The following is a 27,017-nucleotide window of genomic DNA, read 5'->3' as shown; positions in this document are numbered from 1 at the left end:
GTAAACAGTTTTTGGGATATAAATAAAATGATCCACTCCTAGGTCTTTTCACTCCAGTTCACAAACCTTTTCCAGTTGAAATTATATGCCCTTCCAATAGATGCCTTCTGAGCACCTAGAATCACTTGGACACCTGCTCAGAAACAGCAATCTCTTCAATGTCTACCCTATCAGGGGCCAGGCACATAAGGTTCCAGGGTATCGTGGAGGGAAGGAACATGTGTGTCTGCTCATGCATGCCGAGGTCCTTATTTTGATGCGATCAGCAATTGCCAAGTAAGAACTAATTCTGTGTCAATCAGTCACTAATAGGTCAGAGGAAGTAGGGAGGGAGAGGGAAGGTATGGCTTATGTGATGGTCCAAGTACACAGACAAGGGAAGACATTTATGGCCACTACGGTATGAGTCTCTGAGTCTGGTTTCTTAAGTAGTAAATTAGTAATTTTGTATTCGGAGATGTGACAGAGATACTTCCCCAGCCTTTTATCCAGGACCACTCATGATGGTGTATTATGGTAGGCTCAGTCTGTCTGCAATAGTTTTGCCTATCCTTACCAAATAAGTGACATGCAGGAGTGTCTTTTAGGGACAGTTTCCATTCTACTCTGCAGGGCTTTCCAATACAGGAAGTGAGACGCAATCCTCCCCTATCATATTCTCATCAACGTTCTGTCAGTCTGAATCAGATGCATCTCTTGATATACTAAGGAGTGAAATCCTGGTCCCATTGATGTTAATGGCAAAACTCCCACTGATTTCAATAGGGCCAAGATTTCACTGTAGATCTTCAAAACCCCAAACATCACATAACGCTGCACTCATCTCCACGCCATTTATGTGAAGTGTGAATTCCTAAAGAGATTTATGCCAGCATTTTCAAGCCTTGGTGTCTATAGTTAAGCTCCTGAATCTTTACTTCGTGGAAGCTGGGGTTGCTCTGCATCTCTGAAACTGAGGCAACTTCTATTTAGGGCACAACATAAGACACCTAATTTGGAAAATTTTGCTTCTAGTGCCCTCACTACAACGTCCCTCTCAGCGGGATTCCCATCCCATGATTGGAATCAGATATCTGAAAGTCCTTTCTGCACTGTAAATTCTCTATAGACTTCCCCCAAACAGTGCATCTCAGAAGGAAACTATCACATGGCTATCATGAATCTGTCTTGCCTGTAGCCATGTGGCCTCCAGGGTTTATAGAGGTGACTCATGTAGGGGTCACATTTACCAGGAACATTGGTCCAGCCATTATTGTCTCTATTGAAACCTGATCTCTCTGTCAAATCCGTCATGCCAAGTATATACTTCATACTTACAGGACAGGGGACTCAATCCTGGGCCACAGCGACTCTAAAAAAGATTCGTGGGTCATGGTGGAGAAACAGCTGAACATGAGCTTCCAGTGCAATGCTGTGGCCAGAAGGGCTAATAAAATCCTTGGATGAATAAACAAGGGAATCCTGAGGAGGCGTACAAAGGGTATTTTACCTCTGTATTTGGCACTGGTGTGACCGCTGCTGGGATACTGTCTCCAGTTCTAGTGTCCACAATTCAAGAAAGATGTTGATAAATTGGAGAGGGTTCAGAGAAAAAGTCTCAAGAATGATTTAAATATTAGAAAACACACCTGATAGTGACAGACTCAAGGAGTTCTAACTATGTGGCTTAACAAAGAGAAAGTTAAGAGTAACTTGATCATAGTCTATAAGTACCTACCATGGGGAACAAAATTTGATAATGGGTTCTTCAACTGAGCAGAGAAAGGTATAACACCATTTAATGGCTGGAAGTTGAAGCCAGATATATTCAGATTGGAAATTAATTGCAACTTTTTAAACGGTGAGACTAATTAACCATTGGTACAATTTTATCAAGTGCCGTGGTGGATTCGCCATCATTAGCAATGTTTTAAATCAAGACTGGATGTTTCTCTAGAGATCTGCTCTAGGAATTGGGGATGTTCTATTGCCTGTGTTACAGAGCAGGTCAGACTAGATCATCACAGTGATTCCCTCCTGGTTTTGGAATCGATTACTCTAGTAAGGAGGAGGGAAAGCTTGGCTACATTTCCCAGATCTAATGTTCACCGTGTCCTCATTCAAAGTTCTCCTCAAAACTCATTTTTGCAAAGCCTATTGTCTCCAGTTGCCTCAATGAAATGAAACACACGTAATTACCTTTTTAATAAAAGGACACTACTAACAAGTAACGCACACCGTCACGGAACCTTTTATATCTTGCTCTTCTTGAGAAAGGCAGTATCTCCCCCTGACTTCTGTCACTATTCCCACACTCTCCATAGCTTCAGCCAACTAATAATGCCAACTAAACTTCAGTGTGTACTTTGTCTTTTTATTTGCCTGTAAAGCACTATGCTCACTAATGACTGCAATATGAAATAAGAAAAAAGTAGGACAAGCAAGGCCGGTACTTGTCTACACTCGCACTCCCTCAGCTGTTAACCCTACTGCAGCTGAACTACTATTAGCAACTTTTAAAACATTTTGCAAAGTTACCCTGGGCTACAAAGTTTAAGTAATTACTCAAAGAGACAGTAAGTAAGTGGCCTGGCATCTGGCTGGGATTAGAATTTGAGACAGGGGGTTGTGTGTGTAGGGGGGTGTTTCCTGACTCCTACTAGCATGCTTTGCCAATAAACCCATGCAGATATTTCAGCAATTATGCTACTATGGTACTTGCAGATCTACCACTGCCGCCAACAACAAAGGCCAAAGAGAAAATTCTGGTCAGACCATCTCAACAGCATCTGAAATGTGATAGAACCTTGAGCACTCCAAGTATTAGCTGAAGATATCAGTATTTACTGATCAGCAAAGGCAAACTGTCTTCAAAAAGAAATTGGGGCATGAACTAGACAGCACTGAAGACAATTGGGTAAACATATTTTTGTTGATATGACATTAGGAAATTGCCACATGTACTGAAACAGAAGCACTCCTATCTCAACAGAATTTAACGTGTCCATTTACGTTGTCTGGAAGGGCACAGGAAAATAACTAACTACAGAGCTTCACCAATTGTATAACCTGATGGCAAAGTTCCTCTGGGGCAGGTCTCTCTCAATTTCTCCTGTTCAAGCTGTTCCACTCTGTATAAATTACTTGAATAGTGACTAGTGGGTGAGGGCAAGGAGGAAGGGAGCGGGAAGAGAGAAAAAATGACTATAGCCTGATGGTTAAAATGCTTAACTAGTAGAACAGCTTCAATGGAAGAGACTGAGAAGACACCTGCCCTAGATTACTCTACAGCTCAGAGATTAGGGCATTCTGCTTTAAGTAGGAGACCCAAGCTCAAATCCCTGCTCCACATCGGGCAGATGGGGAAACTGAACCAGAGTCTCTCATATCCCAAGTGAATGCTGTAAACACTGGGCTAAAAGTTATAAAGGAAGGGACGGACAACACCACCGTCACCTCTTCCTGTTTTGTGAATCTAGACTTTCAAAAAGGCACAGAAACAAAGCAGTTCAAGTCAAATGACATGCTTAAAATTTAACTTAAAATTGACTTTTGATTAGCTGAAATTGACCACAATTCTTGGCTTCGGTTCTGGTTGTAGTGAATTTTTTTTGATTTTTCAGAAATTCCAGTGAACCAAAAAAAATCAGTTATTTGCCCAGCTCTAGGTGGGGGAGGATAGCAATGTTTTCTATACTTGTATCCTCTTCCCAGCTAGTAAAGCTATTTGCTGGTAAGATCGTTCTAGAAAGATGCTATATTTTGTAGGTCATTTTAACAGTATTTACGTCCATGCTAAGTATTCTTTATACAAAGAAAAGATTTAATTCAGTTTGAAAATAAATTTTCCTTACTTATTTTCTACTCTTAGTAAATCCTATTTAGTTATTTGAGAGCCTAAGACAGCAGGTGCTATAGAACTAAAGTATTAGTACTTTTATTCATGCACTTAGTATTCCAGGGTTTAGAAGAATCATCTCCTGGTAATCTGTCTCATTCGCAGATAAGAGGAAATTCCTTCTTTAGGTACTACTCAGTGACACATGGAAGGAGTAATAACGGATGTGATATGGAAGTCCGGTCAACCTAAAGAACGGCTTTCAGAAGAAAACACAGATGTAGATTCATCTGTTCTGGTATTAAAAAAAGATTACGCAAGGATGCTCCGTTACCCATCAGAAGCTCTGACTTTCATCCTGAATATGCTTGTTACTTCCTGTAAAGCATTCACCTGGTGTCTTGCCAGAACAAATATTTTAATGCAAAATTTAATAAATGGAACTAAAGGTATTACATCTAATTTAAAATTCCATATTGTGTAAACTATTGATATTAACGTAATTGAGTTTGTAAACAATCCATTTGTGTAAGCTAACCTTAGACATTGTATTGACCCAAAATATCTAGCGTGGCTCATCTGCAAAATGAAGCATCAATGCCTGGAATTCATTAAAAGTGTTACATGTTTAATTTTTCCTGCCCTACAGCTCCATTGTCTCGTAAAAAATTTCCTTTGATGTCCCCCACTAAAAGAATTAAAGGAATAATGTAATTGAAATGTCATTAATAATTCACAGGACCCTCCTCCACCAGCAATACATCTGATGAAATATTAATTGAGCTCCACAGACTGACAGTCTGCAGAGGAGCACTTGCCTGTAATTTGAACCACGAGTCCTGATCTTGCTGTAGCTCAGACCTGCCAAGAAGGCAATTATCTGGATGGTCTTGCCCAATCCCATCTCATCTCCCAGAATTCCTCCTGCCTGCTGGCAGTGCAATTCCCAGAGCCACCTAACACCTGTCTGTTGGTACCTATAACAACAAGGAAAAAACATGGCAAATGTTTGATAATAAGATCATAACAGAAAGTACTCATGAAATAATCATTTGGCAAGGTTCTAACACTAGTTACAGTAACATGCTGCATGTGTGTTTTACATGAGTGCTGTATTTACAAGGCCATGCATTTTTGATGCACTCAGACATTATATGTGACAAATTCATTCTTTATGCAATGCTAAAACATTTCTAATTAAACTGATAGACAAGGTAATTACCGGGTATTTTATTTCATGTATTTTTAAAATACCGTTAGAAATAACTTGGGAAGCTGCTCTAACATTCAAATCTTTATTATCCCTTCAGAAAGGGGGAACTTTAACAGGTAGGTATCTAATAAGGTATGCCATTTGGACTAAATTGGAAGGTTAGGCTTGTAATTGGTGGTGCACGGGATTTATGTTCCACTACAAGAGATGAACAGTTAGATCTGTTAAAGCTTGTTTACTTTATATACAACCAGAAATTCATTTAACAGAATTCATCCTCTTTAAATATGAAAAAAGCTGACAGATGTCAAAAATATTTTGGAAGGCAAAGAAACAAGATCCGTCTCAGAAAGTAGGATGTAGCAGTAGAAGAGGATACCACTGCAGTTACAATTCAAAGTGAAAGACTGAACACAGAAAGAACAGTCATGTAGACTATATCCCAATTTAAACATAGATTAACGGAAGAATATAAAATGAAAAATCAAGGAGGTCGGAGTTGGGAGGCCAGATTGAGACTGATTTTAGGTCATGCTTTTTTATAACAATGTACAATAGTGCAAGCAGGAACTATACTGAATTAAAACAAACACAATTTAAACTGAAAGGCCATGAGGGTGAAAGAAATGTTTTTAAGTCTGTCTTGCTTCATAAGTCATTTAAAGGGAAATACCAAGGCGGTTGAAGCATTTGTGTACTAGTTATTCAAGGGAGTACCATAGGATCAAAGACTTTAAGGTCAGAAGGGACCACTGTGATCATCTAGTCTGACCTCCGGCACAATGCAGGCCACAGAATCTCACCCACCCACTCCTGTATCAAACCTGCATCTGAGCCACTGAAGTCCTCAAATCATGGTTTAAAGACTTCAAAGTGCAGAGAATCCTCCAGCAGGTGACCTGTGCCCCACGCTGCAAAGGAAGGCGAAAAACTCTAAGGGCTTCTGCCAATCTGCCCTGGAGGGAAATTCCTTCCCGACCCCAAATATGGCACTCAGCTAAACACTGAGCATGTGGGCAAGACTCATCAGCCAGACACCCAGGAAAGAAGTCGCTGTAGTAACTCAGATCCCATCCCACCTAACATCCCATCACAAGCCACTGGGCATATTTACCGCTAGTGGTCAAAGACGAATTATTTGCCAAAATTAGGCTATCCCATTATACCATCCCCTCCATAAACTTACCAAGCTTAGTCTTGTGAGGAACCGTAGGGGGGAAAAATAAACATGGGGAAATAGTTTTACTTTCTGTAATGACCCACCTACTCCCAGTCTTTTTTCAAGCCTAATTTAATGGTGTCCAATTTGCAAATTAATTCCAATTCAGCAGTCTCTCATTGGAGTCTGTTTCTGAAGGATTTCTGTTGTAATATTGTGACTTTTAGGTCTGTAATCGAGTGACCAGGGAGACTGAAGTGTTCCCCAACTGGTTTTTGAATGATATAATTCTTGATGTCTGATTTGTGTCCATTTATTCTTTTACATAGAGACTGTCTGGTTTGGACAATGTACATGGCAGAGAGGCATTACTGGCACATGATGGCATATATCACATTGGTAGATGTGCAGGTGAATGAGCCCCTGATAGTGTGGCTGATGTGATTAGGTCCTATGATGGTGTGCCCTGAATAGATATGCGGACAGAGTTGGCAACAGGCTTTGTTGCAAGGATAGGTTCCTGGGTTAGTGCTTTTGTTGTGTGGTTGCTGGTGAGTATTTGCTTCAGGTTTGGGGGCTTCTTGTCAACTGCTGGAAATGGGCCATTTTGATTACCAATACAAAAAGTTTTTTTTCCTCTCCTGCTAGTAATAGCTCACCTTAACTGATCACTCTCGTTATAATGTGTATGGTAATACCCATTGTATCACGTTCTCTCTGTGTGTGCGTGTGTGTGCATATATATATCTTCCTACTGTATTTTCCACTGCATGCATCCAGTGAAGAGGGTTTTAGCCCATGAAAGCTTATGCTCAAATAAATTTGTTAGTCTCTAAGATGCCACAAGTACTCCTATTCTTTTTGCGGTTACAGACTAACATGGCTGTTGCTCTGAAACCTATCATTAAGGAGGTAAACTATTAATCTGCGTGACACCCCCACAGGCAGGAAAGAAAAACACTTCACAATGATTTCAAAGCCTGTATTTAGATAGGTGCTTTATCTTCTTACCTAGGTTTTCATTCTACACCAACAACTGGGGTATTGGATCACCTTCATGACATCTGATGTGTGACTATTATCTCTGAATCTTCCTGCAATGGCATATTGCTAGCCAGTTATGGTGTGATTACAGTAGAACTCATACCACGTTACATCTGAACAATGTTTTAAGATTCCCACTACAAAGACGCAAATACGGTTTCGAAGCCTACAGGGACTGCCTATATGCTTTTGTAAACGGTTTTATAACATAATCAAGCCCCATCTATACTGGAGATTGACAGCATTAGCACATGTTTAGCATGTACAGTTTTTAAACATATTTAATGCTAACATGATCCTACTGTAGTAGGTTTCCACGCTAAAAACATTGTCATAAGGTGCCCCCCCCCTTTTTTTTTTTTTGAGGGAGGGTATTTGCCATTATACAGGGAAGAAACTGACTGTACACTAAATGCTGTCTCTTTTTACTCTGTTATGTTATCTTAAGAATTATTGTAAAACAGTAAGTAAAATATTTTCAGGAATATGAGTTTTTTTTAGTTAAATATGACCTTGTAAAAGAGAGGTCAAAATACTTTTCTTCACAACTTATTTTCTATCTTTGCTTATCGGATTCACAAGTATTGTGGTGATTTTTTTATACTGACTGTCTGCACTCAATGACTGTGACCATACAAATGTTAGTTAAAAATATTAACTATTCCCAAATTCTCAGATTTTTTACACTAGTTTCCCTCCCCAAGTAGGAAGAGCACTTTTAATGACTACAGGACACAGTGGAGAGTTTTACCGGAACAGAGAAAACAGAACTGAAGTGACAGCACAGGGAAGAAATGAGACAAGCTAATACTCTTCTAGTGAGATACAATCATCCTAACTTAATTCTAATCTCCCATATCCTGACAGCTTTCAGTGCACTAGTTTTCTATGTTCTGGTCTTCATTATGAAAACATGTTGGGAACCCAGTTAAAATACTTTTTGGTCTTCCCAGCATAACTATGATTGAGTTGGGTTTAACCATATTATGTAAAACCCTGTAATTTCACAGCTACAGCATGGATTCAGTTATACATTTTACTTTCATCTTCAGTGGCGGGACAGAGGTATGCTTTAATTACATTGGGAAAGAACTGTTTTGTGATTGGGTATCACAACAATACGTCTCACAGCGTAGACAGGAATTCCCTCAGGTAGAAGCATAAATAGCAGAGTAAATGTACATTTATGGCTTGTGACGGGGCACACTCACCTCTTGTAAGAGCTCCCTGTCAGTTGGTGTGAACCTGCACACTCTCTCTTCTCACACGGTGCCCCCTGTTCACTGTTGCCCTGTTCAGTGGCTTAGCCCTCCAGCTAAGTTGCACATAGTGTAAAATGGATGAACCCTTTCTGAGGTAACAAAGATTGAATAAGGACTATCATTGTGCCTTTATTGGTATCTGTGGCCCTGTGTCTCGGTTCAGTTCTCAGCCCCTTCCGGGCAAACTTCAAGTCTGTCCCTGCCCTGTTATAGAGCAGTGCCTTCAGGGTTTTCTCCATGGTGACACTTTGCCTTTAGCAGTTCTATGGTGTGTCAGCTCTCCAGACAGGTTATTTCTTAACTGCAGTCCCCTTCCAGGGTAACAAAGTTCAACGAATGGTTGGCCCTTTTTGGGATCTTCAGCCCCATCTCTAGGTCTGTTTAAATTTGAGTCCCTTTCTTGGGGGCTTGGGGCTTAAGCCACTTCCATAAAGGCTGGTGAGGGGACCCGGGTCTGTCCACTACCCCGGGTCCCAGCCAAGGGACCCTATAGACAAGCAGTCACATATTGCTTTCATTTACCTGGTTGCTGCTGCTATTCCCTGGGCTGCTTGCCACTTGACCCCATCACTTTCACCCATTACCTTAGGTTACACTCCTTAGGTTCCATTTGCTTTGTTCCCTGCTTGCACAGGGTCTCTCCGAGCCCTCCTGGCCTAGAAAGTTTTTCCAGCTTACCCCCGCTTGAGCAGGTCCTCCCACAAGCCTCCTTGCCCAGAGACTCTCTCCATTTCCCAGGACTTCCTCCCACTTCTGGTCCCAGCCACGAACTGATAAGCTCAGGAAGCAGGCCCTGCTGCTCCTTTTAACTGAGCTCGCTGTGCTCTAATTGGCTGCTTCCCTGCAGCCTTTCTAGGCATACCTTGAGGACCCACCTTCACTGCTCCTTTTCAGGGGCAGGGCATGGTAGAACCATAAGGCCACCAGCAGGGGCCTCATATGCCCAGTACACTGTATCACATAGCTTTATTTAAGGCTATGGGTCAGTCACGGATCTGAGATTTTACGAGACCGCTGCAACTTCCTCAAAATTCCAGTAATTCAGCATGGGAGACAGGGCTTGGGCTTCAGCCAAAGCCCAAACCCCACTGCCTAGGGCTTCAGCTAGAGCCCCACCACCAATAATATAGCTTCATAGGGTCCCCTGTGGCCTTGTGTACATTTCTGTGATTCTGTTTATTGCCTGCATCCTGTCTGTGACTTTTAATAAAAATATCCATGTCAAAATCTCAGCCTTTATTAAAAGTAATCCTGCTCACCAGTTTTTGTTTTGTTCTTACACTGGCATTCCTGAAACCTGGTTCCACCACTATATTAAGCAGCAGGAACACAGTTCATCTAACTACACCTTCTGAAGAGCAGATGGTAATAGATAGTGAGAAAGCATTATATTGCTTAAACAGTTTACTGAAAAAAGTTAAAAGATCTGATATTACTACCAATGGGAGCAAATGTGTTTTGGATTCGATTAAACAGTGTCAAAAAGCATCATGTAGAATTTACAACTGTAGGGTTCCTTAGGTCAATATTCAGCCATCTTTGTACTCAAATTTGGTCAGAACTCAAAGTTTAATGCCTATTGACTGAGAACCTTCACACATAGAAGACTTGAACATTTAACTTACAAGTCAGACAAATCATTCAACTCAATTGATCTTTTTAACCACTTAGGAAGTTTTGCCAACTGACTCATGCTTGCAGGGATACCCTTCATTAGTGAGGCTTATATCTCAAAGATTAATTTTTAGTTGCTTGCCTCAGTTGGATCTGTTTTTAGGGGGATTACTGCATTATCTTTGTATAAAGAATTGGAGATGATACATTGGCTGATCAGGGTCTTGTCAACCAGATATTTATTCAATTACTCTTTCAGAGCTGGCTCTTTAATTCTGAGGAACTGTGGGACAAAAGTAGTAATTTCTTTGAGGTTATAAAACTAACTGTTCCTGATTAAAAAGATACCATGCAATGTCTATTACAAAGCATAGCCATCTACAGAGCTAATTACTAGATTTCAAGTTAATCTTTCCAGAGAGGAGATAGTCTTCCTACTGTGCAGAACACCATCAGCCACAGCTACACTCACATCAATACTGCATGAAAGTCAGAGGGAAGTTATGTAATGGGGTGACTCGTCAGCTACTTTATTTGCATTGCTTTTTGTAATTGGCTTATTCAGAAGAGCCCAGGCTGAATGATTTGTAAGTGTCTCTCAGTATTTACATTCAGCATCGTGGTATCACCGAAATGAAAGAAGGACAATCCTGGACTGGACAAAATGTTCTAACATACTGAGGGTACTAATAATCCTGCAACAGATCTACACCCCACGTAGGTTACAGGACTGCAGCCTCGACATGTCTGAGCATTTTGTCTAGTCTAAGTTTAAATAGCACTTTAAATAAAACTAACATAGGTTATAAAATAGTTTTTTCAAGATGAGACTTCCCCACAGTTTTTGCCAAGTATTTAACTCTCTTCCCATCACACAAGTGCACATTTTCCTACTTTTTATGCACCACAACTAAAGCAGCTGCAGCCACTATATGCTAATCTTCACATTAAAAAAATAAAATTTCCTTCCACTCCATACCCCAAGTAAACATTAGCATTGCCAAGAAAAGAAAGTGTTCTTTACAAAGAAAAACAGTTCTTAAATCTTTCTTTTATCACTAGATTAGCTGATATATAGATATTTCCCATATTCACGTAATCATTTATGATCCATCTATTTTTAATAGAAGCCACAGTGATTACTCATCTGAGTACAGGATAGGGTACTTGGAAATGACAGCTAATATTTATTTATTTGCATAAAGAGTCTGTACAATATTTTAAAGTATATGATACCTACTTAAAAAGCTTTCTGAAGAGAAATCCTGGTACTCTGAAACCCTCATTAAATTCAGCGTCACTTTCATCAGAATCTTCTTCTGCCATTCGACGTTCCCCTTTGTCCTTCAATCGTTGTTTATGCCATCTCCTATAATGACGTTAAGATTCACCATTCAATTACCATGATTACAAAATACAACATGAAATTAAACTGATCTACACAGCAAATGGAAAACCCAAGATAAATTAGAAAATGGAAAAATGTCTTTAGCGTTTCTGCCCCCAAAAGAAAAAAAAACAGCTTTTGTATAGTGTCATTCACACGAACTATATCGTGAAATCTCTTTAGAGAATTAAATAATAATCCATCTAAGAGAATGTTAAGATTACATGGTTAAGCGCACAAAAATTAGGAAATACCAAAAGTTGCATGTGGACATCTTAATTGTCTCCATGTGTACATGCATTTCACTACTGTCTTCAATGTTACTGAAGTGTTTAATTATACTTTTCTAAAAACTTTGACTTCATTCTTTCCATATATCTAAGGAGAAAATTCTCAGAAGAGCCTGACCAATGTAGAAGCCTAAGTCTCAGTGAAAGTCAACAGGATTTAGGCACTTCAGAGCCCAACTCACTTTTAAAAATGAATCTTATGTGCTTTTGAAAGTTTTACGCAAAATATTATTTACATAGCTCCTTTTACCCAGAAAAAGCCTACGACATCTTATATGCTATCCACCCTTTTGCTGTTCAACACTTACTGTTTCAGGTAGAAAATGATGATAGTAATTTGAAATTACAGAGAGATTTCAGGTAAGCAGTGTAATTATCCAAGCCAGAACTTGGAGAAGTCACTGGGGTTCTCACTTCTCTTATGAAAAGTGAGAAAAGATCTTAAATACCCAAAGTAGTTAACATCTTGGGTTTTTGTCTTATTCAAAATATGTACTTCCAATAGCACAGTGTTCCCCATCTCCAGGGTGGGAGAAACTGATTCAATATTGACTGAGTAGGAAGAGTACTGAAAAACTAACACCAGTTCATGTAGCTTTTAGGCAGTCCTGGGAAGTCTTTCATCAAATGCTATTAGATCTAACTATGCTAAGCTTGTGCGTTCAGAGAATTTTCACATAAGGTAGTATAGCTGTGGGACAGATGGAAAATGTGCTATCACGCTGCTGCTCTGGAGGCACGGCACAAGAGCAGTCATCAATATTTCAGTTAATAAAAGGTTACCACATACTGTAAGAACCAGATGATGAGATGACTAGTTCCTTATAGCTTTTTGAAAAACTAGCTAGCAGGAAAGTCTGTGCCTGCTGAAATTCTGCCCCCGGCAATGAATCTGTATGTTTCAGAGGGAAAAACTGCAAATACTCTACTGCCCATCTTAAGTATATATCACACAGGAAACTATACACCTCACTGCAAAAACCATTATGAGGTGGAGGGATAGATTTAAATAACCAAATATGTAGAGCAAAATGATGACTTCAGGGGACAAGGTGGGTACAATAGTAGTCTACAAGTATTTGAGAAATGTAAGCAAATAAGCAGAGAGATGACTTGTTTAAGATGGTCCAAAAGGTTGCAAACAGTAGCAAAAGGATGAAAATGAGCAAAGGAAAATTTAGGCTGAATACTAGGATATGCATCTTAACAGTGAGCGCTATTATGCTGTGGAACAGTCTCACCAGTGAAGCGCTAGATGTCTCAGCTCTTGAATCATTAAACTCTAGACTGGAGAAAGCACTGCAGAATATACTCTCTAGAACAATTCTACAATGGCACAATAGGGGATGGACAAGATGGGACCCAACAGATCTTTACATCTCTGCTTTCTATGATGCATAAACATTACAGCTGAACAATTTCTGCCCCCAACTAACATTTAAGCTCTTAAAGTTTACTAGTGGGAATATTAACACGTGAATTTTTAGTTAGCTCAGGCTCCCTCTGTTGACTAGATAGCTGTAATAGCAGAAAAAAATTACTGCAAGATAATGGAATAACAAGGTTTATTTATTTTCCATTTTATCACAACAGGGTGATGGATTAAAGAGATATTGATAATCTGAAGGATATTTACACACCTCTTCTGAAATTCATCCTTCCTTTCTTCACCATAATACTTAATCTCTCTCTTAAATATCTTCTTATACAGTATTATGCAAAGTGTATTGTATCTCAAGAGTAAGTAAGACAAAGTGAGTGAGGTAATATCTTTTATTGGACCAACTTCTGTTGGTGAGAGACACAAGCTTTCGAGCTTTCACAGAGCTCTTCTTTAGGTCTGGGAAACATAGGGTTTCATCTACATGTACAGTGGTGCAGCTGTGCCGCTGTAGCACTTTAGTGGAGATGCTACTACCTTAACAGGAGAGCTTCTCCTATTGGTTAAATTAATCCACCTCCCAAGGACGGTAGCTGTGCCAATGGAAGAAAATCTCCCATTGACATAGCACTCTCCACACTGACGAGGGTTAGGTTGGGTTAATTATGTCGCTCAGAGGTAGGGATTTCTCACACCCGAGTGATGTAGTTATACCCACAGAAGTCTGTAGTGTAGATCTGGCATCAGAGTCTCACAGCTAAATACAAGGTGGAAAAAATTGTTTAGCATAAGTAGTTAACACATATTTCAAGGGACCAATCAAGGCGAAGTGGTGTATTAACACCCCTCCAGACACAGGGAGGAAAGGAGGAGGGGGAAAACTAAGCTGGGTGGGGAGGTGGGCAGATTGTCAGGGGTTATAGATTGTTCTAATAAGCCATAAATCTGGTGTTTCTATTCAGTCCATGATTTTTAGTCTAGCAAAGTTATGAATTTAAGCTCCAAAGCTTGTCTTTTAAAAGTGTTGTGCAGGGTTCCTCTGAGGATGAGGACTGAGAAGTCAGCTATAGAGTGATCATTTTCTGAGAAGTGTTTACCCATAGGTGATGTGGTGTTTCTGTCTCATCATTTTTCTGCAAGAGTTCATTCAGGAGCCCTAATAGCAACTATGTGGGTTAAACCAGACAATCTCTATACTCTCAAATGAACTTTAAACAAACTGAATTAAGGGACAAAGACATTGCTCTGTAGTAATTTTCCAACTAGAAAACCATTACCTTCCCAGAATTCACTTACAGCCTATTTCTAGGGAACTCAGCAATAAACCTGTAACTTCGACTATGTAGAGCAACATGGATGACTACTGCCACCTATGCATCAATTAATTACCTAGGGAGATGGCTGGAAAGTGAAACTGACCAGTGCCTCGTGATGCTCATCAGTTTTGCTGAGGCCAGCTCCATTAGTAAAGCACTTTGGCTCCACTGTATAGAGGCTATAAGCCTGTAAGAACAAAACTTATGAAGAAGAGACCGACATTAAATAAGAAATGAAGAGGTATATGCAAAAAAATGAGAATATGGGGGGAAATGAATAGCTGAGGTCTTCATACTAACAGCGTTCTAACCAAAAATTATGTGGGTTACAAATATTTATAAGCAAGTTCCTAAACTGTCTCATTTGGCCACATTCCATGAAATAAAATGTTTACACCCCTGATTAGTTTAAAAAGCAAGATACAGAAGAAGTTACTTAAAAAAAATAAGCAATATTCTTTCCCTGCACTCCTTTAAATATTCATGCACACATGACAGATACACTCTGACTCGTTTAGGTATTTTCCACAGCCATTAGCATATGTACTTTCCCCCACTCTGTCTAAAAATGCTGAGGAAATGCTGTATTTCATATTCACACACAGTGAATATATTTGGGATTTTTCTGTTCCCTTCTACAGTGATAAGCTACCATGCACAGTTTATGCAAATACCCCCAAATTAATGGTGAATCGATGGTAAAATTTGATAAATGCTGACATCATAAAATGTAGGAGTGGAAGGGACCTGTGGGAAGGGAGACATGGGTCTGAATTTGTTGAGTAGATTAGTCTACCCAGAAAAAAAAAATATCAACAAGTCAAACAGAGAAGGAAACACTATCATAATCATACTAAATATCTTACATTGCTTCAATACTGACTGCGGGGCACAAATAGAAGGGAAATGCATTTCAGTGGCTTTTAAATCAATTTATCATGTAGTTGGCAAACTGGGCAGTAATTTGGATAAGGAAGGACCCAATCTCTAATTTTATCCTTCCAATATGAATCATCACTAAGTAGTAATGAAAGTTTATTCTCCTCTGGGAAGAAATATAGCACCCTCTCATAAATACTGGAGAAAGTAATCAAGGAGCAGCCATAAGGATACTACATCCAATTGTAGACACTGAAAGCTGCAGGTGCTCAGCACTTTGCAACGAGTCATGTTCGGCCATGGAATGTTTGGAAGCCTGATGTCTCAGATTACATAAATGTATTTTGTAAAAGAGTCCTGGACTACATTGGTTAAGTCTGCTGACTTTCTAGGTACCAAATAATTTTATGTCCACAGTCTGAGTTGGTGCACTATGCAGTTTATTTTTCCTTGGGAACGTTCCTCTTTTGCAAACTTTGTATCTGTTATTTTATTCAAGTGTTACACTACAAGAAACTAGTATTAAAATAATTTGGTGCTACATCTCCTCCACAGGTGATTGTAGCTTTCATTAGTACCAAGTTTATATGAAATGGCTGCAATTTGTAACTTTCTCCAATATTATCAACATTTTCCAAAGCTTGGTTAAGTTACCATAACCTAACCTAACCTAACCTAGGTTACTAATAAGGTTACCATATGTATTAAGATACCCTGTGAACAGAATGCTAAGGCATTGTATTAAGGAACATTTGAGATACAATAGTCCATGATACTTTAAAAGTAAATAATGAAGTTTTGCAGCAACTTGTTTTAGCTGTAATGAAAGTATGGAAACATAAGGTTTGCCATAATAGCTCAGACAGGCCATACAGTTCAGTATCCTTTCCCCAGCAGTGACAAATATCCGATGCAAGCCAGACACAGTTCAGTGTACCTAATCAATTGTACAATGTAGTTTATGGGGTGGGAAAATTCCTTACTCACCCCAGGTTAGGCCTTACTAGGATAACTGAGCAATAAAAGAAATACAGATGTTAATGTATCACATAACATGCTGCTTGAAATTCTCAGCAACCTTATTGAGAAATCTCTTCATTTTTCATGTTATTAATTATCACTGACCCAAGAGTAGCCTCAGTCTGCAAAAGAAGTGGAAATACCATGCATCATGCAGTTAAATCATTCTTAATATAGGAGTGAATTTAGATAGCAAGCTCATACTCCATTTATTTCAATACCCAAGAAAGAAATTCCACAACAGAAGCACAGTAATGAGCACAATAAGATTTTAAAAAATATATTCAGGAACCAAGCTGAGTGTTTAATATAGTTTACAATTCTGTAGCACAATATGTTCTCTATTTTAGACAGCTAAGAATCCCTTACCGATTATTCTCATCTGCTAAACTGAGACATTTGGTGTTACTTTTCTGATCTGACTTTTTATGTCTGTATGAGCGGATTTAATTGGTATGTCCTAGCAGATGAAATACATGCAGCTAGTAGCACAAACCTCAGAGAGTAAATTAAGACTGATGCAGACAATTATGCACTTGAGCTTAGAATGAAAGGTGTATTCAGAGAGTGAACCGGAATACATCTTCACTTGCATCTTGGCATTGTCATTTTAAAGAGCAGTCAGGATGCTCTGTCTAAGAGAAGGTCTTCACGGAAAGGTAATGTTTCAGCATTTTCTTTTTTTAATTTATACCTCTGAAATTATGAAGCGTTTGAATCAATCTCCCTGGGTAGGAGAGAGATATGATATGTAAATGCTGACCTGGCCAGGGAAAAAAGCAATTCAGTTTTCATTTTGATATTTTTGACTGAATTTTCTGGGGCCAATAGCCATTTGCACTTCCATGAACTCAGGGGACTGTATCAGACACACACAGGTCGGGAGGTGTAGAAAAAGGAAGCCTTTCCAATGCTGACTATCTGCCCATGGGCAGTTCTACATGGAGATAAAAGCCCCAAGGCATAGCCACCACTGGCCCAAGTCAGCTGACTCAGGTTCACAGGGCTTGGGCTTGCAGGGCTAAACATTGCCATATAGATGTTTGGGTTCGGGCTGGAGCCCAAGCTCTGGGACCAACCACCCTTGCGGGATCCCAGAGCTCGGGCTCCAGCCTGAGCCTGAAAGTCTATACAGCAATTTTTCAGTCCTAGGGCCTGAGCCAGCTGATCCAGGCCAACCATGAAATTTTCATCCCTGCGTACACATAACCTATGTGTGCTTGATAGGGACTGAACTCTGTGGGCAGAGAGCTATCTCCCATGCTCTCCTCTGGAAATCTATGGGAAATGCACCACCTAATTAATTTGCACAATATGGATTGGAAATCTACCCCTGGAAGCATCTGAAAAGAAAGCATTGGTGGCTGCCATGGAGACACAGATGGCAAGGAAGCACCGCAGAAGCAAAAGATCTCTGTAAAGATGACCTCTGACTCTATGAATTTCCCCAGATACAGATACTGTAATAGCAACAAACTCCACAACATAAATGCTTGATAATTTCAATCCAATATATGAAAAAAAGCACAGATCCCCAAGTTATAGTTAAATTCAGTTAAAACCACCACCACACCACTCTGGACTTATTTCTGAAGGGAAATCCATCATAATAGAAAAACTTTAAAAGTGACCATTGATGAAAAGTATCTTTTCATTTTGTAAGACGCTTCAGATTGTTCAGAAGAACAATACAAGAAAACCCAAAGATGTTTACTTGCAAAGAGTCTGACAGATCCAAAAAGTTTTGAATATAAATGTATATAAAAACTTTACAAATAAAAACGCACAGTACCAATATTTGTATCTTCTGAACTTAAATAGAGGAAATCAGCAAAACATGCAATTTCTAATCATGAGCAATTCAATCTTGAAATTAATCAGCTTTGTCTTCACCCTACAGTTACAAGGAAAAGGAGGGAGCATTTTAGGACTCCATAGGCTAACTTTAGGCATCTCTGCCTTAAGAGAGCTGTAGTTTAAGTGTAATGAACTGCAACAACATAAAGACACCCTGTTAACAGGGATTGAACCTGGGATCTTCAGCACCAGAAGTATGGGACTCTACTGCAGAAACTGACAAACTCTTTAGCCAATAATTATTAGAATGAGGGTCAGTCGGCAATGAGGACACATTTATATTTTTACTTTAAAAAAACCAAACCTACCTCTTAGAGCTGATTCAGAACTGGGAGGTTATAGATATTAGCAGCCTCTTATCTTTATCCTCTCTTATTGTTTGTTACTCTTACTTGTTGTCTCTTGTCTTAAAAAATTAGATTTTAACTGCCTCAGGTTGGGATAATACTTCTCTATGTGTCTGCTCAACAGGCCCCAAGCCCTGACTGGGGGCTTTGGGTGCTATTGTAAAATAAACTGGAGTGGACGTAGGTTGCAAGCTGTTCTAGTCTCCAATTACAGCTACTAGAAGTGAACATGATCATATGAACTAAATCGGTTTTTTTTTACACAAGATAATACACTTAAAGTCACAGAGGCATGCATGCTCAATTCTGTAACTACATTTCCTCTCTTCCTTGCTACTGATTACATCTTGCTTCATGGAATTGGGCCTCCTGCTTCCTCAGAGTAACCGTATGAAGAAAAGAAAGACCCCAGAACTATCACATACTTGACCTGTTTATTGCAAGAACACAAACTTCCACTTTGGAAATGGTCTCTTGATCTAGAAGGCCATAGCAGTATTACACTTCGCTAATTATCATACTTCAAAACCACAATACTTTCACCCTGATGCAGGACAATCCTTCACTCCCACTCCTCACAAAGTTTTAAGTTTAAGACTTGTTTTCTGCCTTACAAACACAGCACTTTACTCAGCATCTAGCCCTAAAGTACTGTTCTGTTAAGTACTCCTAAAGGATTTTTCCCTCCTTTCTCAGGAGTAAAATTTACTGAAATCTCATCCAGTCATTTGAATCCAAAACTAAAAACTGACATGGCACTAGACAGAAATGTTATTTGCTCTCATTTACAAGGCATTCTTAATATGCTTCTTAATTCACTGCACTTTATTTTCTAGTAGCATTTTCCATAATGAAGATTACCTGGGGGTATCAACATAAAAATGTCAATGTGGACAGCTGCAGTTTAACAGCCACAATAACTGTAGCTATGAAATTTTTAAGAGATGGAATGTTTTGGTGGCAATTACAGTTATTGATATTTCTAAAATTCATTTAAGCTTTTATTGTAACTTTAGCAACTTAAAGAAATGTAGTCTATGATATGACTTTGCTAAGGATAAATTGTCACAATCTTAACATTATTAAAAAATCTGAATGAATTTAACTGTGAATCATATTAAAACTTTCAATCAAAATAAATTACTCTTGATGAAAACACTGAATTAAAAATGATTTAATATTGACCTATTTTAATGGAAGAGTACAGCTTCATTCAATAAAGTAGTAAATATTTTACCGATTAATACATTTATTAATACTTTAGCACAGCCTACAAAAAAGCCTGTCTTTGGCCCTATCGACATCGCTCAGATTAATCCCCTATTGAAATCCCCATACAGAAGAATTACATAACTAACATGTGGTTTTACTTTGAAAAGTGATGTGATTCCATGCCTATTGTTTTATCAGTTCCAGCTCTGGTCTCTCAATCTGGGATCTGAAAGTAAAACTGAGCTCTTTGTAGCCAAGGTATCCCCACTAACAATAAGGATTCTGTAGTTGGAACTTGAGTTAATAATCATTTTCACCTATGCTATCTTGGACCTACATCTTCCCTAAGGACAGCTAGGCCTTACTTCTATTAGGAATGAATAGAGCAGGGGTCGGCAAACTTTCAGAAGTGTGTGCCGAGTCTTCATTTAGTCACATTAATTTAAGGTTTTGCGTGCCAATAACACATTTTAATGTTTTAAAAGGTCTTTCTATCAGTCTATAATATATAACTAAACTATTGTTGCATGTAAAGTAAATAAGATTTTTAAAACGTTTAAGAAGCTTCATTTAAAATTAAATTAAAATACAGAGTGCCCCAGACGGGTGGCCAGGACCTGGGCAGTGTGATTGCCACGAAAAATCAGCTTGCGTGCCACCTTTGACACACGTGCCATAGGTTGCCTACCCCTGGAATAGAGGCAGTGGCTGTCAAGGTCACAGGGCTAGCTGCACCTCCTGACACCTCTGATCTCTCTCAGTGCACCACCTCAGATGACAGGCCCTCAACCTTTACCTCCTTGGATTGGAATCTCATGACTCTCTTGCTCCTAGAGTCTTAGGTTAAAGCTTCCTGTGTACTAACTACAATTTCTCAGCAAGTCCAACTGGACTTGACACCTGCAAGTTTTCCCTTCAGGAGCTGTGACCAGTGTACAATAGAGTGACCAAGCAATTTTCTTAAAGTACTATTTAATCTTAACAGTAAGAACATAGAAAAGCAGAAGAGTAAAAGGATTTAAAAACAATAAAACAGTCTAAATAGGTGTGTCTCTCACCTGATGCTTACCATCCCCCAGAAGGCCCAACTACTTCAGAACCCTGCTGTAAGGCCTGATTGTGTCATCCTGTTCCTCGCACACAGTCCCTGATAACTTCTTCTCCCCCACCTCTCTATAGAGAGCAAGGGCATGTCTATACAGAGTTAGTGCACAGCAAGCCATGGAGTAGTTTGCAGCAGGCTAGAGCACAGGGTGAACCCGGCTACCCAATACTAAAGGTGACCTACTGCTTTTCAGCAGCTATCTAAATAACCAGGTTACATAAATTACAGATCAGCCCTATGTACTTCATAGTGGCCAACTTAAAGAGGACATCTTTACTAAGGGCATTTTTAGCCTCACTTCCTTTGAGAACAATGGGAAATGGCCATCATTATCAAAGAGGAAATTCATCATGGAATTCTCTGTAGCAGAAGAAACTTTCAGTTAAGAAAAATAATGGTAAAAATTACCATTAATCTAAAAAAAAAAAAGGCTTCAAAGTAGCCTATACACAATATTTCAATGAGTAAAGTACATTGGAAGGTTGAAACATTCGTCTTATTCCATTACCTACTACAGACCATCTAACCAGGAAGAAGAGTGGATGAGGCTTTTTAAAAACAACTAACAAAAGCAGCCAAAGCACAGGACTTGGTGGTGGATGGGGGACTTCAACTACCCAGGCATCTGTTGGGAATATAATACAGAAGGGCACAGATTATCCAACAAGTTATTGGAATGTATTAGAAACATTTTTTTATTTCAGAAGGTGGAGAAATCTACTATAGGAGAGGCTGTTATAGATTTCATTTTGACAAACAGGGGGGAACTGTTTGAGAATTTGAAAGTGGAAGGCAGCTTGGGTGAAAGTGACCATGAAATGAAAGAGTTCATGATTCTAGGGAATGATAAAAGGGAATAAAGCATGATAAAGATAATGGATTTCAAGAAGGCAGCTTTAGCAAACTCAAGGAGTTCGTAGGTAAGATCCCATGGGAAGCAAGTGTAAGGAGAAAAACAGTTCATGAGAGTTGGCAATTTTTCAAGGAGCCATTTTTAAGGGCACAAGCAAACTATCCCACTACACAGGAAAGATAAGACATACAGCAAGAGACCACCCTGGCTTAACCAGGAGATCTTCAATGATCTGAAACTCAAGAGAGAGTGCTACAAAAAGTGGAAAGTAGGTCAAATTACAAAGGATAAATATAAACAAACAGAAGCATGTGGGATAAAATTAGAAAGGCCAAGGCAAACAAGAAGATTAAACCAGACAGAGACAGAAAGGATAAGAAAACGTTCTACAAACACATTAGAAGCAAGAGGAAGACCAAAGACAGGGTAGGCCCGTTACCTGATGATGGGGGGGAAACAATAACCGTAAATGTGGAAATGGCAGTAATGCTAAATGACTTTTGTTTCAGTTTTCACCAAAAATTTTAGTAGTAATTGGATGTCTAACATAGTGAATGCCAGTGAAAATGAGGTGGGATATGAGGCTAAAACAGGGAAAACACAAATTAAAAATTACATAGACAAGTTAGATGTCTTCAAATCACCAAGGTCTGATTAAATACATCCTAGAATACTCAAGGACCTGACTGAGGAGATATCTGAGCCATTAGCGATTATCTTCAAAAAGTTGAGGAAGATGGGAGAGATTGCAGAGGACTGGAAAATGACAAATACAGTGCGCCAATACATAAAAATGAAAATAAGCACAACCCAGGGAATTATAGACCAGACAGCTTAACTTCAGTACTCAGAAAAATAATGGAGCAAATAACTAAGCAATCGATTTCCAAACACCTAGAAGATAATAAGGTGATAAGTAGGTCAATGTGTATTTGTCAAGAACAAATTGTGTCAGACCAATCTAATAGCTTTCTTTGACAGCCTTGTGGATGGAGAAGTAGAAGATGTGGTGTATCTTGACTTTGGTAAGGCTTTTGATACTGTCTTGCACGACCTTCTTATAAACAAACAATGGAAATACAACCTAGATGGAGCTACTATAAGGTGGGCGCATAACTGGTTGGAAAACCGTTCCCTGAAAGTAATCGGTGGTTCACAGTCAAGCTGGAAGGGCATATCAAGTGGGGTCCTGCAGGGATGGGTCTTGGGTACAGTTCTGTTCAATATTTTCACCAATGATTTACATAATGGCATAGAGAGTACACTTATAAAGTTTGTGGACAATACCAAACTGAGAAGCGTTGCAAGTGCTTTGGAGGATACGATTAAAATTCAAAATGAACTGGACAAACTGGAGAAATGGTCTGAAGTAAATAGGATAAAATTCAGTAAGGACAAATGCAAACTACTCCACTTAGGAAGGAACAATCAGTCACATACATACAAAACGGGAAATGACTGCCTAGGAAGGAGTACTGCAGAAGGGATCTGGGGGTCATAGTAGATCACAAGCTAAATTGACTCAACAGAGTAACACTATTGCAAAAAAAGCAAATATCATTCTGGGATGTATTAGCAGGAGTATTGTAAGCAAGACACGAGATATGGGTTGATACAGCCTCAATAGGAGTATTGTGTCTAGTTTTGGGCGCCATATTTCAGGAAAGATGTGGACAAATTGGAGAAAGTTCAGAGGAGAGCAACAAACATGACTAAAGGACTAGAAAACATGTCCAATGAAGAAAGATTGATTAGAGAAGAGAAAACTGAGGGAGGACATGATAATAGTTTTCAAGTAAATAAAAGGTTGTTACAAGAGGGAAGGAGAAAAATGGTTCTTGTTAACCTCCGAGGACAGGAAAAGAAGTAATGGGCTTAAATTGCAGCAAGTGAGGTTTAGGTTGGACGTTAGGAAAAACTTCCTATCGGGTAGTTAAGCACTGAAATAAATTGCCTAAGGAGTTTGTGGAATCTCCATCATTGGAGGTTTTTAAGAGAAGTTAGACAATCACCTGTCAGGGATGGTCTAGATCAGTGTTTCCCAAAGTGTGGTACGCATACCCCTGGTGGTACGTGAAAGGGCTTCACCCCAGCTGGAAAGGGGCTGGTAGCGGGCTGAGCCAGGCCGGTGGCCGGGACCCAAGGTAGCAAGGGGCCCGCAGTGGGCTAATCAGGGCCGGCAGACAGAACCCCAGACCCGCGGCAGGCTGAGCAGCTCAGCCCGCTGCCGGCCCGGGGTTCCATTCATCGGTCCCACTTAGCCTGCTGTTGGCCCGGGGTCCCATTCACTGGTCCTGCTCAGCCTGCTGCCAGCCAGGGGTCCCCATTCACCCAGGCCAGCAGTGGGTGGCCGGGACCCCAAGTGGCAAGGGCCAGCAGCGGGCTGAGTGGGGCCGGCATCCGAGATCCCAGACCCGCAGCAGGCTGAGCGGCTCAGCCTGCTGCTGGCCCATGGTTCCGTCCACCAGTCTCGCTCAGCCTGCTGCCAGCTGGGGGTGCCGTTTACCCAGGCCAGCAATGGGCCGCGCAGAGCCGGCGGTCGGGACTCCAGGTGGCAAGGGGTTGGCAGTGGCCTCAGAGGGGTCTCCCCCCAAAAATTACCTTAATCAGAGAAGGGGTAAGCCAGTAAGACAACTGTCTCAAAAGGGGTATGCAAGTGTTGCAAGTTTGAGAAACACTGGTCGAGATAATATTTACTACTGCCTTCAGCACAGGGGACTGGGCTAGATGACCTCTCAAGGTCCCCTCCAGTTTTATAATTCTATGATTAAGATTATTCAGGTCCAAAAAAGGGTGGTCTGACACAGGGTGCTACATTTCTTAAAGGATCAATTAATTTTAACTCAAACTAATTGAACAATTTACTTGTAAATTCTCAGAAAATTAATTCTGTACTCAAAGAGCAAGTGCTATAAGTCTGGGAAAGAGACCCTATTCTTCTGACATAACAAAATGGTGGAATCGTGCTTAATGTGCAAAATTCAACTCAACCTTACTACAGAATCACAACCAGCATTTCCATAACAATTCTAGTCTTTATACAGGAGCCAGAATAGAATCCAGTTTCCTATCTCAAACGTGTGCTGATTTAACAGAATCCAAGCGTCCTCTGCTCCTCATCCTCTGACCACCCCTCTCGGGACCCCCGCCCCTAACTGCCCACCCCCCCAGGATCCCACTCCCTTATCCAAGCCCCCCGTTCCCTGTCCCGACTGCCCTTCTGACCTCTATCCACATCCCCACCCCCTGACAGTCCCACCGGGATTCCCACTCCCAACCCTCCCTGTTCCACATCCCCTGACCGTCCCCTCAGAACCTTTACCCCATCCAACCGCCTCCTTAGCAGCAGCAGGAGCTTGCAGCTGCGACATGCAACCAGAGCCAGCTGCGCTCCCCACGCCGCCCAGCGGGAGCAGCAGGCCAGAGCACGGCTGCGTGGGAGTGGGGGCAGTAGGGGAGGGGCCAGGGACTAGGTTCCCTGGCTGGGAGCTCAGGGGCCGGGCAGGACGGTCCTGCAGGCCATAGTTTGCCCACATCTGGTCTAAAACTAACGTTTGTTTAGTGCGAATGGAAACTCTCCTACAGACATCAGAACTTCCTGTTGAAAGGCCTCCAAACACTCAACAGGCTATATAAAAATACTACTGTACAAAACTACCACTAATTAAGAGTTAATTCCTCTTGGGCAGCAAAATCAATGGGTTATAGCAGAAGACTACGACTCGGAACTCCTAGCTTTTATTCTCTGGTCTATCAGTGATTGTGTGCGCAAGACACTGGGCAAGGTACAATCTCCTCGTACTTGAGTATTCCTATCTGTACAATAGGAGGAATGATACCTGTACATCTCTGTAAAGCATACAAAATCCTTTATGAAGTGCTACAGAAATAAACAGAATTATTATTTAGTAATACTACACAATTCCCCCAAACTGCCTTACTTCTCATGTATTGATTTTTGGCCACACTGAAAAACAATGAAGTAGAAATTGTTTATTTCACAACGCAGGCTCTTTAACAGCAGGAAATCAGACGCTGAGGTCCTTATAATTATAGAATATTCCCAATATCATAACAGCCTTTTAGAAGTCTGCATGTGGATATTTTCATTGGCTCAGTCTATGTTTAATTTTACAACCCCTTCCCTTCAGCTGAATTCTTGAAAGTATATTTCAGCCATTGTGTGTGTGTGATATCACCTATAAAAGTTACTAACAAAGCCTTCTTGGACTAACCTTAGCCTTTGTTTATAGTAATCTTCATCTCCATCATCTCTGCATCTCTTTACTCTACGATTTCCTACTGTATTCTCTTCCTCTTCCTCAGAGCTTGGGAAGAAGTCTTCATCCTCCTCAGCTTCTTCCTTAAGGTTTCTCTTCCCTGAATGTTTTCTTCCTCCTGGCAAAGTCTTCAGTTCATAATCAGAATTATCAGCATGAAAAAATGCTGCCTCGTCCTCCTCTTCTGTATTAAAAAGCTCCTCATCAGGAATATATTCTGACTCTTCACTGTCATCCCCGTCTTCGCCTCTCAGCTTCTCCTTGACCTCAGGAAGTCTCTTTTCCTTGGGAATTCCTATCTTAAATTGGATCTGAAGAGCATGGTTCTGAAGTTTCTTCATGTGCTTTCTCAGGCGCTTGTCTGTTTTTGACAGGGTTCTGGTTTTGCCTCTCTTTCCCTTTATGACTAATGTGGGAGTTGCACACTGAATGTTCTTGGCCTGTGTTTTATTCTTTGCTCCCTTCTTAAGGCCTGATCTCTTTCTTTCAGATGACAGCTTAGCTTGATCTGCCAAATACTTTTCAAAATCAGATGCTTCATTTAGCATTAACCTGCGTGGCTTCTTCTCTATCTTCTGAGGGAGCTTAGTTCCAAACGGGGTCATCTGACCAGTACGAATGAGTTCCTCCCATTCTGTTTCCTGGACTGGCATGAGCATACTGCCAAGAGACGATGGACCAGGCTCTGCAAAGAGACTCAGAACATTCATTTCTTATCTGCAGATTCATTAATGTGCTCTAAGTAATATTCCACAGTTCAAACAGGTAAGTAGGTTTGTTTTAACCTTTAAATTTATTCATTTTAATAATATATAAAGCATCAATCCTGAAACTAGTACTGCTCCTCATACATTGTACAGAATAAACCAAAATTGCATCCAACTAGTTCAATGATTAGAGAAAACAGCCATACAAACTAAACTGGAGGTAAAAAGAGAAAAAAAAAAAAAGTGTTCCAAAAAGGAAAAGAATGAAATAGAG

General features: G+C 40.2%; 1 protein-coding gene across 1 annotated transcript in view; it reads right to left on the bottom strand.

Moving 5' to 3' along the window:
* ERCC6 (ERCC excision repair 6, chromatin remodeling factor) overlaps positions 1–27,017 on the bottom strand; it is a 78,951-nt gene that overhangs the window by 38,724 nt on the left and 13,210 nt on the right. Inside the window, exons 4-6 of the mRNA XM_032766647.2 lie at positions 25,992–26,721; positions 11,350–11,478; positions 4,636–4,794 (exon numbers count right to left, since the gene is read on the bottom strand). Of these exons, the coding sequence (XP_032622538.2) occupies positions 4,636–4,794; positions 11,350–11,478; positions 25,992–26,721 (1,018 nt within the window). The remainder of the gene's footprint in view (positions 1–4,635; positions 4,795–11,349; positions 11,479–25,991; positions 26,722–27,017) is intronic.

The sequence above is a fragment of the Chelonoidis abingdonii genome, chromosome 16, assembly GCF_003597395.2.
Source record: "Chelonoidis abingdonii isolate Lonesome George chromosome 16, CheloAbing_2.0, whole genome shotgun sequence".
In the NCBI taxonomy this organism is placed as follows: Eukaryota; Metazoa; Chordata; order Testudines; family Testudinidae; genus Chelonoidis; species Chelonoidis abingdonii.
This window is presented reverse-complemented; position numbering and strand designations above follow the sequence as displayed.